The 13,952-nt window shown below is 44.3% G+C and overlaps 1 protein-coding gene across 2 annotated transcripts in view; it reads left to right on the top strand.

Annotated features, from left to right (window-relative positions):
* Positions 1–4,410, top strand: part of WLS (Wnt ligand secretion mediator) — a 107,030-nt gene extending 102,620 nt beyond the window's left edge. The window contains exon 11 of one of the 2 annotated variants that reach the window (XM_007460113.1): positions 3,449–4,410. In XM_007460113.1, the coding sequence (XP_007460175.1) occupies positions 3,449–3,558 (110 nt within the window). In that variant the 3' untranslated portion in view covers positions 3,559–4,410. The remainder of the gene's footprint in view (positions 1–3,448) is intronic. The other variant, XM_007460112.1, reaches the window with a different exon arrangement.
* The last annotated feature ends 9,542 nt before the right edge of the window (positions 4,411–13,952 follow it).

The raw sequence follows: 13,952 nt of genomic DNA, 5'->3' as shown, positions 1-13,952 counted from the left end.
CGAACCTGTGTTCCCTGCATCGGCAGGCGGACTCCCAACCACTGCGCCACCAGGGAAGCCCAAGTCTTCATCTTACTGTTAATTAGCTGAGATGAAGTGACATCATAACTAGGAAGAGAGACTTACTGCAAACTGAAGAATTCTTTTCCTTTCATAATTTATTCTTTTCCATTTATTCTGCCCCTCCCCCCAATAAGAAACATATCACATTTTCAGAAGGGTTTGTTTTGTTTTGTTGTCTTGGAAGGGAAGAGACTTTGAACATGTTTGTGCACCGAGCAGCAGAAGCTGAGAGAGGGAGGGTAGCAGGTGGAGTGAGACCTTGGCAGAAGAGGAGGTTTGTGGAGTTTGGAGACAAATGGCGGGATCCCTACTCCTGCTATGTCACTGTCATTTTCCCATCCGTTCCCTAAGGGGGAAATGTTGGTCTTCAAGGTACAATGAAACCACACATGAATCATGGATTTTCCTAGCCAGAGTCCCATTGATCCAGTTCCTCATTCCGGCTCTGCTGGGAGCAAGCCTGGTCACATTAGAGAAATTCGTTGCCTATTTGAGCCTTGGTGTCTTCACATCTTATTAGGAAATACAGGGCATGCTAAGCCCCTAAAAGTGCATATGGTAAATACTCATAAATAATAGCTCTCCTTACTATCAGTGCACTGATGTTGTGTGCTATAAACTTCCTTTCATCAGATGCAAATGCAAAATTAATATGCTGAACAATTCATCCAAATTACTGTATGTATATATCTATGACAGTAACATGTTGTATGTGGATTTGACTTCACTGGCAGTCTCAATGGGTGTTGGAAACTTGAATATTTACATAGAGTCAGCATAACCTAAGGTTGAGGAGCCTCATTGCTCCGGTTTCAACCCCACATCACTATTTTTTGTTGTTGTTGTTGTTGCGGTACACGGGCCTCTCCCTGTTGTGGCCTCTCCCGTTGCGGAGCACAGGCTCCGGACGCGCAGGCCCAGCGGCCATGGCTCACGGGCCCAGCCGCTCCGCGGCATGTGGGATCTTCCCGGACCGGGGCACGAACCTGTGTCCCCTGTGTGGCTCACAGGCTCTGGAGCGCAAGCTCAGTAATTGTGGCACACAGGCTTAGTTGCTCTGCAGCATGTGGGATCTTCCCAAACCAGGGCTCAAACCCATGTCCACTGCATCGGCAGGTGGACTCTCAACCACTGCGCCACCAGGAAAGCCCCTCACATCACTATTTATCAACTTGGGTCTTGGGAAAGTTACTTGACCTCTCTGTGCCTCAGTTTCTTCTTCAAAAGAATGGAAATGGTGAAATGGTACCTCTCTCAAAGGGCTGGTATTGAGGATTAAATGCATAAATATTTGTAAAGTGTTTAGAATGGAGTCAGACATAGGACAAGCACTATAATATAGGTACCTGTTAAAATTAAAGAGCCCAAGTAATTTTGGCTGTTTTTTCACGTGATGTGATCTGTAACGGTCATACACATTTTCCAGGACCTGCTAATTGGAATCACATTTTAAGCTTAAATAATTGGTGCCTTCGGTTCAAAACCTGAGTAGAATTACAATCTACTATCTATTTCTACGAAGTCTTCAGTGAAAGGGATTCCTTAGGTAAACACTTGGAGGTACTAATGGGTCTACTGGGGTGCTCAGGACTCTCTTTGAAATTTTGATGACTCTCAGGCATGCAGATCATGAAATTGGCTTTGAAGTTTTGGTTGGCTCACCCAGATATGCAAATCCAGAACTAGCTTTGACCAAGAAATTTGAGGCTTAAGCCCGTTCTTGACTGAGGAGTGGACTAGAAGTTGCAGCAGTGAGAATGTAAGTTAGTGACCTGGGAAAACTTGCTCATTGTATAATTAATGGTTCCAGGCAGCTCTGTGTAAAGCCCTTAAGCAGCCTTTCCACCCTATTGGTGCATGCCAAGTGCCATACCATTGGAGTCTGGGCTGATTCCCCTTTGGTACCTGCTCTGCCCCCTGTCCTTGGATTGGACACTTGCTAGAACAGCCCCAAATTGCTATTAACAGTTTCTGCAACAGCTAATGACCCTGCTTCTGGGACTAAAGATTCTTCTGGGTAGAGAACTGCAATTCCAGCATTTCATAAGAGTGACTTAGTTGCACAGCTGCTGAGGGTCTACAGTGAAAAACGAATACCCCGTGGCACACATGAAGGGCACCAGCCAAGCAGCCTGCAGGGACAGTGAGTTGGGTGACCCCTAGGGTCCTAAGGCCATCAGATTAATGGATGCCCAGCAGTTCCTAAACTAGTGACAAGATATTAGTTGGGCCAGCGCTTTCTTCTAAGTAATAGTATGGAATCCCAATTGAAAACAGCGCTTGTGTGTTTAATTCCATGCTTTGAAGTAGGAAAAACTTCAATTCCAGAAACTATGAAATCATATGTGTACAATGTAAGTAAAAAAAAAAAAAAATCCCAGACATAACCTTAACCTTTTGTTCTCCAGCACCCCTCTCTGCAAATATGCCTGTACATGTGCACCCCACATACAGTCTAACTGAGAACCACTGGGTCTTGGTGTTTTTCGTTTTCCCTTTGCCAACTATATATTCACTTGATGGTCTTACAGCAGGTAGCAGACTCTAAGGGTTTAACACAGAAACTTATTTTTCTCCTGCTAGTTGAGAAGAGGCCACATTATTCCATTTTAGCAGAGGAATACCTTTGTCCACTGGTGATGACTCCAGAACACTGGTGTTGTGTAGAATCCTGGGGGCAACAGAAAATTCAGAGCACATTTCTTATGCTATTTTCCTGGAGGAGAAAACCCCTAATTATTCCTAAAGGCATTACACGTAGTGCCCTGTCCAATCTGTTGGTAAATATAGACAGGTCGTCTTTACCTTCACATGGCCGTAGCTGCTTTGTAAATTATTCACAGCGAATGTGTACATGATTTTGGAGTCAGACCTACCTTCCTTGGCCTAGTTCCCGGCTCCATCGTGTGTCTGCTCCTCTTCCTGACCCCCCTCCCAGCTTCCTCACCTGTAAAGCTGGCAAGACCAGAGTTCCTGCCTCGGAGGGCTCTCGTGAGGATTAAATACGGCAAAAACCACATGGTCGTGTCAATAGACGCAGAAGACGCATTTGACAAATTTCAACCATCACGTATAAAGCATCAAGAATAGCGTCAGGCACAAAGTAAGCTCTATTAAATGTTAATAATATTACGAATAATGTAGGCAGTAAGCTGACTCATCTATCCTTAAAATGTCTTCTCTGGGAGACGGAAATGCTAAGAAATTACTGGCGAGTCCAAGTGCAAAGGGTGAGAGTCAGCCCTGGTTTTAGGTGTCTGTGCCCTGGTTTTTTCTCTAAGCTCAGAATGTGAAAGAGCTCTGGTGTTGGGCGGTTGTTACTGAGGCGAATCCCAGCTTTCTCCTTCCTCCTTGATCACATCTAACACCAAAACCCCTGTTTCAGGCGATCTGGGTGTCCACAGTGGGGAAGAACTCCAGCTCACCACCACTATCACTCACGTGGACGGACCCACCGAGATCTACAAGTTGACCCGCAAGGAGGCCCAGGAGTAGGAGGCTGCAGCACCCGGCTGGGACTGTCCCCCACGCCCCAGCCCCTCTAACTAGAGTGGGGAGCGTGCCAGAGAGCTCCACGTGCAGATGAATGCTCTGTCTCTTAGCTGTGGTTTACTTGGACCAGCAGTGTGGATGTTTGTCAGATTGCCTTCTGATGGTAACTCTTGGAGGAAGATTCCTGCAGCCACTAATGCATTGTGTATGATAACAAACCCTCTGGTACGACACATGTTCTGTGATCATTGTTAATTAGTGACATAGTAACAGCTGTAGCAGGTGGTTAGTCAACCTCATGTGTTGGGGGTGCACTCCTTGGGGGATGGTTTGGGCCAGATGGGGTCTATATGGAGTGGAATATTTGATTCCTTTTTTTCCTGTTTTAGATTCTAAGATAGAGTTTAACATTCTTTGCTGTCCAAGATTGGCTGGTGTCATAGTCTTCTTAGTCCGTGACCACTTTTTTTTCCCCTATTTATATCACCAGGTAGCCTATCGAGTTAATATTTAAGTTGTCCATAGATATGTGCCCTTATTTTTTACGGCATAATATAAAATAACTGAATTTCATGAGAAGGTCTGTTACACCAGGGGCATTTCAGCTTTGAAACCAAATCTGTATATCCAATACTAACCAGTCTGTTGGATGTGGGTTTTAAAAAATGTTTGCTAAACTACCCAAGTAGGATTTATTGTATTAAATGGCCTCTGGGTCTGAAATGCTTTTTTAACCTCTTGCTTAAAATGTGTTTTCTTTTGATAAGATGCTTCAAACAGCCTCCGAAAGTGTAGATCTGATCATTTAAATAAACCTGTATGTATATGCATATATGTATATGCACACCTCGTCCTCATGCTCAGCCAGAACACGTGCATGCAGAATCTTTTCAGAATCTTTTGCGTCTGTGAGGTAGGGGGAAACAGCTCTATGAAAAATTAAAATATTTTGCCATCAAATCAAAGTGTTTGGGGGTGGTATATATTTCTGGAAATAGGGTAACATTTTCTGCACTGGATGGTTAACCTACCTAGGCTGGCATGTGTGACAGAAAGGGTGGGGGGAAAATGTACATGATTTAGAAGTAAATTATGACCCTCCTACCTATGACCACTTCCCCAAATAGCCTGTTTCATTGTACTTTAACTCTGCCATTGGGGAGACAACATGGTACAGCAGAGAGAAAGAATACTGGATCTGAGATTAGAAGGCAGAGTTTCCTAGCAGAGGCCCAACATTTATTACATAGCATGACCTTGTTGAAGCCACCTGACCTGGCTGTTCCCTCACCTACAAACTGGCATTCATAAACTTTAAGTGCTTCACGGGGTGGCAGTGCAAATTAAGTCAGTTAATGTGTATGGAAATGCATTTTAAACTCTGAAGCTGTGTAACTATGTTCTTTCTGGATTTTAAAGACAATTTCGTGAGTGTCCTGTTTTTCAGACATTGATGCCTGGAGGTTCGGGGCACAGTCCATTTAATTCACCTACTCGGCACTCCTTCTCCATCCTTTCTTTTCCCCAATTTTGGCTAAAACCATGGTAAACAGTGATGGGAGGAAATACTTTGGCTTTGGCTTTTCTCTCAGGCCTTTTCCTGTCCTGGTAAACATCTGATGGTGTTTAATCCAATGCACTCAACATCCACTTCTGATCGACCACTGTGGTGCCAGGAATTAAATGTAGCCCATGCTTCACAGTCTGGAAGGGAAGATGAACTTAAAACACGACAAGTAATCTCCCGCCCCAGAGGATGGATGAGAGTTTCTCCTAAGGAGATGTGGAAAGGGCCTGAGGCCTTAAAGGGGAAGAAGTAAGATTTGACGTGGGCTGAAGGACAAAGGGAACAACAGTAAAAGATCACAGAGGAAGTGAAGAACAGAGAATGTGTGGACAAAGCTGGTCATCAGGCCTGACTGGCACATAAAAGGAGTGGATATAGCAGAAGATGGACCCCATGCATCTGTGAGCCAGAATGAGAAGGGTCCTTAATGCTATGGGAAGAGCTATCAGACTCAGCCTAGAGTTTTAGGCAGAAAAGTGATATGATCAGAGTTACTGCTGGAGCGACAGAAAGGCTGGACAAGCCCAGCAAAAAGATCACAAACCCTGGAACCAGGGAGAAGAGGGGATTAATTTTGGAGATAAAACCGGCAAGGCCTGAGCATTCTGAATGTGGACCTCATAAAAAGCAAGAGCAGAGTCAAATTTCAAGCCCTCCTAGGTGAGGGAACGTTAGGGCCCTTGACAGAATTAGGGACTTTTGGAGAGGAAGAGTATCAGTGAAACTATTACCTAAGGGTCTGTAAGTACTAGAAGCCAAGTCTAGCAAGCTTAACTAAAAGAGGGACTTTAGTAGAACTTTCCGAGAGCACCCAGCACCAGGAATTCGTGGACATTTCCCCTAAAACACTACCATTAACTGGTCCAAGTCTTTGTCTCTCTCGCTTCAAAACTAGGGGAGGGTGCGTGAGTGGCTCAGTCTCAGGCAGGTGGCTGCCCCTGTGCAGATCACCTGTGATCAGGAAGCCAAGTCAAATGGCTGCTAGCAGCTTACCCTGTGGATTGACATCAGTTTCTAAAGAATGGAGAATCCATTTTGAGCTGGGTACACAATCGGAAAAGATGAATTACAGTGGGCCAGATGAGGAGTTTGGAGTTTGGGGTTTTAAAAGCCATTTTCTGGAGGAATTGACAAGCTAGCAGTTGGAAACAAGAGAAGCAGCAGACCAGTCAGGGCAGGAGGCTTTGCAGCCATCATCACTGAGAATGAAGTTCAGCTTGGCAGAGCAGCAAAGCGTCAGATAGCTGTGAGCGATGAACCGGGCATAGCCCATTCAAGAGGTGAGAGGAAGAAACTGAGGTACATGACTCACAGGCACGCAAGGTGTCAAAGAAGCCAAAGAAAGAACCAGACCCAAGGGAAAAAAAGTTCAATACCCTGAGAGATTCAACAGCATTTAAAGATTGAATAAGACCTGTTGGATTTGAGGGTTTGGACATGTGGGACCTCATGGCAAGGGCAGACATTAGAGTGCTCATGATGGGAAGGAAAAAGGTAGGACGGTGGTCCAGGAGGAACCAGAGTCTGGGGAGAGAATGGGACTGAGTTTGTAAGCTCTGAGGGGTGGGAGTCAGCCATGAAGTCAGGACAATGATGAAGTACTATAAGCCCCAAGGAAGGTCAGAGACTTGGGATAAAGGACACAAGCTGATGAGTTAGCTTTGAAAGAGTGAAAGGTCACTTTTATCCAGAGACAGGAGAGAAATAACCGATGGATGTTAGAGGAGAAACTTTAGGTCAAAAGGAGAGAAGTTGCAGCCTGTCCCTCTGTGTGTTCTGTTTTCTCCACGAACATGAAATGAGCTTGGAGTTCTGCTGAACAAGTTCTCAGTTTCAGCAATGCAGGTTGAATACAATTGTTTTCAATCAGTTGGAGACTTCAAGAAACCCTTCAAGAGGTGAGAAAAAGCCTTTATTTAGGACTATCAACCTAGAGCAAAAGTTACTTATTGGCCATGTATGCATTTTACAAATTATCTTAAATTTTTAAAGTAGTTTTGAAGAATATTATGGAAAAGAAGTATAAAATTCCCCAACTATCTGCCTTTAAAAAATAAGAGAATTTACGATTATATTCATCAAACAAGTAAGGTACAATTGCTATTTCCCATAGAAAACAATCAGTTTTATGTTGGTTAAGCCATTGGGTTCACGAGGTGTGAGTCCTACATTTTCCCCTTAGGGGAAGAAAACGTCCATAAAAATGAAATAAGTGGTTTCTCTCATGACCTCTCAGTAGTCCTAATCGTTTCTCAGAACTGAGATGATGTCTCAATTCTGATACCTAAGAGCTGGTGAAGCCTTTGGAAGTCAGACCCCTCAGGGCTCTGGCAGGTACCTTGAGAAGCTCTACAGAAGTGTCAGAAGGGAGGTTGGTATTGGGTCTCATCCTCATCTTGGCAGTTCTAGAAACTCTATTTTGTCAACTTTTTCAAACTGATCCAGCTTTGAGAGGCTGCCTGGTCACATCGGGGAGTCTCAATTGGTGGCAATTCCCATGCAGTCTCAACAGTGAAGCGTTAGACACGCCTTGTGTCTCCATCATCAAGGACATGTTCTTCCTTGCTATTGTTGGGTAACCATGGAAGCTAAAAGAGGAAATGGGAGGTTTTTGGTGCACAGGGGATAAAAGCACAGAGAAATGAGAGCCCTTGAAAGAAATAACATCTCAACCATGACGAAGCCTGAGGGATCATCCCTGTACCTCCAGAGGAAATACAGCTCCCTGAAGAGTGCTTAGCACAGTGTGGGAGTCCAGATGGGGAGCATTGGTGGGTGAGCCAGTGAATGCACCTCAGTTCATCCCATTCTCTCTGACTGCTGGAGATGCCCTTCTTCCCTTGATTCAATCAGACCCTGCTCCTTTCACTGCCATTCAGCATCAGGATACGTTAGTGCAGTTGATTAGGCTTAATATGTGGGTGTAGCCTGACTTCCATGAGCCTATGCCTCACTCCCTGTATTTCAAGGTCCTCTCGTACTTTTGTGCTACGGGAACCATTCTGACTTCGGCTGCTTGCTCTTGCCCGTCACATTCGCTACAGGGATGACTTTCATTGTACAGGGATGACTTGGTTTCTGAGACGGTGTCAGTGGTGCGTTTTTTTTCTCCTGACATCAGAGGGCTCTTCGGGCACTCCTGGATCCACCCCAGTGCCCAGAGCTTCCTGTCTCTATGATCGTGCACTTAGCTTCGGTGGTTGAGAAGACCCTTCAGTATTGAGACCCGACCCCCTTTGCGACTTTGGCCTTTTTGTTCTGACTGCAGTTCCTCCCACAGGTCCTGTCCCACCCAGGACTGCTCTCCTTCAGGCTCACGTCTTGATTCCTCAGCCCCTCCTCCAGATGTGGTTTCTGGACCCTTGCCTCATGACTGAGCACCTATTAAGTACCTTCTAGTTTCTCATTGTTCTAGAATTTGATACTCAGACTGCAGCATTGCTCCAGCTGGCACAGATTAGTGTGAAAATAATGCTTCTACTAGGGCTCGACATCCTAAGAAAATGGCACTAGATTTGCAAAATTATGCACTTCTTACCTTTTTGCTTCTCATGCACATGTGACCACTAAAACACTTAAGAGTTTTTAAAATTAATACAGGCATACCTTGTTTTATTGCACTTTGCAGTTACTGCAGTTTTTACAAATTGAAGGTTTACGGCGACCCTCTGTTGTCAGATGATGTTTAGCGTTTTTGAGCAATAAAGTGTTTTTTTTTTTTTTTTTTTTTTTTCTTGCGTTATGCGGGCCTCTCACTGTTGTGGCCTCTCCCATTTGCGGAGCACAGGCTCCGGACGCGCAGGCTCAGCAGCCATGGCTCACGGGCCCAGCCGCTCCGCGGCATGTGGGATCTTCCCGAAACGGGGCACGAACCCGCGTCTCCTGCATCGGCAGGCGGACTCTCAAGCACTGCGCCACCAGGGAAGCCCTAAAGTGTTTTTTAATTGAGGTATGTCCGTTGTTTTTCAAACATGATGCTACTGCACACTGAATAGACTATAGTATGGTGTAAACGTAACTTTTATATGCATTGGGAAACCAAAAAATCCATGTGAGTCCTTTTATTGTGGTATTCACTTTATCACAGTGATCTGGAGCCAGACCTGCAGTATCTCCAAGGTATGCCTGTATCGCCAATACCTGCCTTTGTATTCAGCAATATTTTTCAACTAAATTGTAGGACTTTACAAGTGTATCTGTGAATTTCACTTTTTCCCACACACAGATTCAATAGGTAAAGCACATCTTTAACTTTTAAATAAGCACAGTTTGAAATGTAAATAAAAGTAGTTAAGACGTAAGTGCAAAATGGGTTGGTTTCAACTGCTGGAGAATTTCCTCCCTCAGCCTGGATCTCTCCTTTGTCCAGCTCTCTGTCTCACACACACACACACACACACACACACACACACACACACCATTACTGTTGAACTCCTTTTTTCATGTGCATGTGTTTTGTAATATGGAACTTTATAATTTACATATTTTTCCTTAATATTTCCTCTTCACAGTCACATAGTGACTACATAATAAAGGAGTGAGGTTCAAAGAAGTGAAATGACGAAGTTGGAACTAAAAAGAGATCTTCAGTCTCTGAATCTGTCTCTTCAGTGGCATATTTGCAGCAGAAGAGTCAAGAATTTTCTTTTGAGCTGCAACTCTCATTAGAGCAGAATGACCTTATTGGGAGATGTTATTCCAGCCTAAAAAATATCTGCTTCCTCTCCACTTCCATCGATGGCAAGTGTCTGCCCTCTTCTGGCCAAAGGGAGGATGACAGCTACCACTGAGCAAATTCTTAGAACAAAAGTCAGACCTTGGAATGGGGGAATTTGCAGTTGCTCCATGATAATTATTGCTTTTTAGTGAGTTCTTGTCGTAGCTTTGCATATGAATTTGCTCTGGGACGCTTAGGGCAGTTGCCTACACCCCATCCCCCTTGAACTAGGTGATCTCTGAAGTCCTCACCAGCCCTGATTGTAAAGGAGGCTATGTGTTAATGACATCTTACAGCAATGCAGGGCGCTTGATCCAGATCCGCTGTGGGCAGATGCGCCGGCATCACAGCCTGAGGGGGTGCTAGGGTAAATAGATCCCCTGCATTTATTGATTTGGAAGCCCCTCCGATCCTCACTGTTCTTCTGAGCTCCTCTGAAGCTCTGAGCTCCCTCAGGTGGCTGCTCTACCCAGCAACTCTTTCCAGGGGGATGAATCAAGGTCAGGATGGTCTTCACTCCCATGATGAACTCTTCTCAGTTCAGGGACACTGAGAGACTGAAAGTGGGCCAAAGACAGGAGCGGCCAACACATGAGCTCTTTCCATCGCACGTGCTTGGCGGACGTTCCTCGCATGCTGACCAGATGGAAACTCCCGGCCAGCACGGAAAGGCCAGAAGCCGGTCAAGACTCACTGCGAACTGAGAATCCGTTTTAAAGAGACTCTTCCTTTGTTTGTGAAATGCTTCACAAAGGGAGTTGTTCCTAGGAATGGGCAGGAATGTTAAATCACGTTTGTGTGGCTTAGCCTGGTCCCCCGAAAGGCAACTGCTGAGACAAGGATTCGTGTGCCGGTTCGTAAGGCGGTCCGAGGAGACACTGAGAGGGAGCGCGGAACTTACGCTGAGAAAAGGGAAAGCTCTGGACGGTCACCACTGCGCTGCGCACTTAGGCTTCTCCGCGCTTCGGGCTTCCGGCTCCCTAGAAGGGTGAGCGGCAGCCCCGCTGAGCAAGGAGGCAGGGCCTAGCCAGCACCCGCCCTCTGTTGGTGCAGGGTCACCCCTGAGCTGTTAGCTACCTGGGACCAGAGTCAACTTGAGTAATATTGGGTGCTACGTTGTGTTCTTACCTGATTCCCCAAAGCAAAACAGGCTTGTTGTAAAAACCTTGGAAAGATGCATGAGTCAAGAAAAAAAGGCAAACTTTTCAATACTTGATCACACCAAGTATTAGACATAAATACTTAAAATGTCAGTGTTCTTACACAAGTTTTTATATGCATGTATGCACGTGTGTATATTATATGCATAGATCATATTTCCTATGTTTATATATGCATGCATATATCATATGTGTGTATATATCAAATATATGTGTATATATATAACATGTATTTTATATATATTACAATGGTATTATATACAAAAGATTTCTGGAGAATTTCTCCAGAAATTCTCTAGAAAACAGTATTATGTGACCTGCCTTCTTCACAATACACTATATCTAGAAACTCCATATCATTATATCATCTACAACATGATTTTAATGACTTTATTATTGTAGTCTCTAATGAGGATGTTTGTTTATTAAGCCCCTATTTTGGACATTTAAATGATTTGCAAAATTTGACTATTATCTGCTGAAATGAACATCCTTGGATATAAATCTTGTTGTAGATCTCTGATGGTTGCCTTAGGATCAGTTCCTAAGAGTAGAATTACTGGGGCAAAAGTTCAATCATTCATTCATTAGGTGTATGTTGACCACCCTAGTTATGGGCTAGTGCTGTTCTAAGTGCTTGGGACAGACAAGTAAGCAATGTCCCTGTCACCAAGGTGCATATTGACCTGGTAGGGGGAAGCGGTGAGGGGGAATAAGTAATAAATAAACACAGTGATGGTGATAAAGGCTATGGAAAAAAGCGTTCACGATGGACACCTGTAAGCTAACCATGGCCCCCAGAAATGTGCCACCAGCAGAATGGGGGCCTGTGGCTTCACATCTTCACTGACACTATGCAATTTCGCAATTTGCCACTTTAAGATGCAAAAAAACTTGCATTTTACTTATATTTCATGACCAGTGAGATTGAACGTGTTCTGTATTGCTGTGAGTTTGTATTTTTAGGTTGTCGGTTCAGATTCGTCATCCGTTTTCCTCTGATATTCTGGTTTAGGATATTCATCCTTTGTCTCTCATACATGTAGCCAAACTTTTCCCAATTGTTACTCGCTTTTGATTTTGTTTTTGATGTTTCTTGGGGGCATGGAGCTTTTTAATTTTATGTAATCAATTCTGTAAATCTTTTCCTTTATATTTTCTACCTTTGCTGTAATGATGAAGGAAATCTCTCTAATCTGAGATAATAGAACAGGTCAACCGCATTTTTTTCCAGTTTTCTAAATTTTCTTTTTAAGTTTTCTTTCTTTAATTCATTAATTCGTATGGAAATTTGTTTTTCAGTAGGAATCTCAAATACTTTTTTCTATAGATTTTTTGGATAATGATTGGGAAAGACACTATCTTAAGAAAACTGGGGAGGCTGTAGCAGTGGGCCACCCGTGAGCTGAGACTCTGGGACAGCCTTGAGGCTGAAGTGTGGGAACCGTTCCAGCCGCCAGGCACGCTAGAAGCTGCCTGTGAGAAGTAGGGCTCTCTGTGCTACGCTACCCAGGTGCTACCCAGGTCCTCACCTTGACTTTGCCGGTGTGGGCCCTGTCATTGGGGAAGATGGACTTGCACTGGGTCATGGAGGAAACTTGAGAGGTGTGGGCAGGGGTCGAGTTTGCTGAGGGACAAGTAGGCAGTGTTTGCTGACTGTCCTCTGTGCCTGGACCTCCCAGGGGGATGCCCTGGGAAGCAGTCAGCTCTTCCATTGCAGAGCTCAGGGGAATAGCATCTGGGGTCAGAAGCTGATGATCACATTGATTGGATCAATAAATGGGGACCGCTTGAGTCTTCTCTGTGGGTAGAAGGAGAGGTGAGTGATGACCTGGTGGGATGGACAGAGCAGAATGTCCTGGCTTATGCTGTAACTTTGCAACTAATTGCTGTGTGTCTTTGACCAAGCTACAGTACCTCTCTGGGTCTAGTTTTTAATCTATCAGATGTTCTTTCTATTATACTATATTTAGCAACACTAATTGATTGGGAAGAATATCCTCTCTAGACTTAATGGTTTGGAGTACAAGTTGCAGTAGTACAGATAGAATCTGGGAATGTGTACAGTATACTAGCTTGATGCATTGGAGTGAGTGTGTGTGTGTGTGTGTGTGACAGAGAGAGAGAGAGAGAGAGAGAGAGAGAGAGAGAGAGAGAGACATAATTAGAGAAAGAGAAGGGAGGAGGGAAAGAAGGGAGGGAGAGAGGGAAGGAGGAAGGACAGGAAGAAGGAAGTTGAAAATAAGTTGGCCCTGTGAGAATATTGAAGCAAGGTTTGTCGTGAGTTGGAATTTCTGCCAATCATCCTAACTGCATAAAGGTAAGTGGGAGGGGTAGGGGCCACTCATACAGGTGCAACAGCAACCTTTCAACCCACCAGCTGGCTCGGAGGGGACAGTCCTGTTTCCCTTCAAAATTAACATTTAAAATCCCCTTGTCCAGAATGACTGTAAGTCATAGCTACTTGCTGCCCTCTTCTGGTCAAAATAAATAATGTCTGCATTGCAAAAGAGTTCTAGCTGATTGTAATGATGATATTTATTTACCCCCAAAATATTTACGGAGCACCTATTAAGTGCCAGGCACTGTTCCAAAGCAGACGAGTAACCAAAACAGACAAATACCCCTACCTTCATGGGATTTAATTCAGTAACAACAATGATAATATCTAACATTTATAGATCCCATGCTACGCATGTGCCAGGTAGCATTTTAATTCCTTGATATTTATCAATTCATTCCCATCCTCATATCAGTCCCAAGAGGTAGGTATGATTATTTCCGTCGTTTTAAAGCTGAATAAACTGGTGCACATCGAGGTTAAATGATTTCCCTGAGGTCAGACAGCTGGGAAATAACTGAGCCAGGTTTAATTCATTTTGCTTCTAGAGCCTGTTCTTAACCACTCCATTCACTGCCTTTACTGGCGTTTCTAGCAGATGCACTTCTCATC

The sequence above is a fragment of the Lipotes vexillifer genome, unplaced genomic scaffold (genome assembly GCF_000442215.2).
Source record: "Lipotes vexillifer unplaced genomic scaffold, Lipotes_vexillifer_v1.1 scaffold134, whole genome shotgun sequence".
Taxonomy (NCBI): domain Eukaryota; kingdom Metazoa; phylum Chordata; class Mammalia; order Artiodactyla; family Lipotidae; genus Lipotes; species Lipotes vexillifer.
Note: the sequence above shows the minus strand (reverse complement) of the source record. Positions and strands in the feature narration are given on the sequence as shown.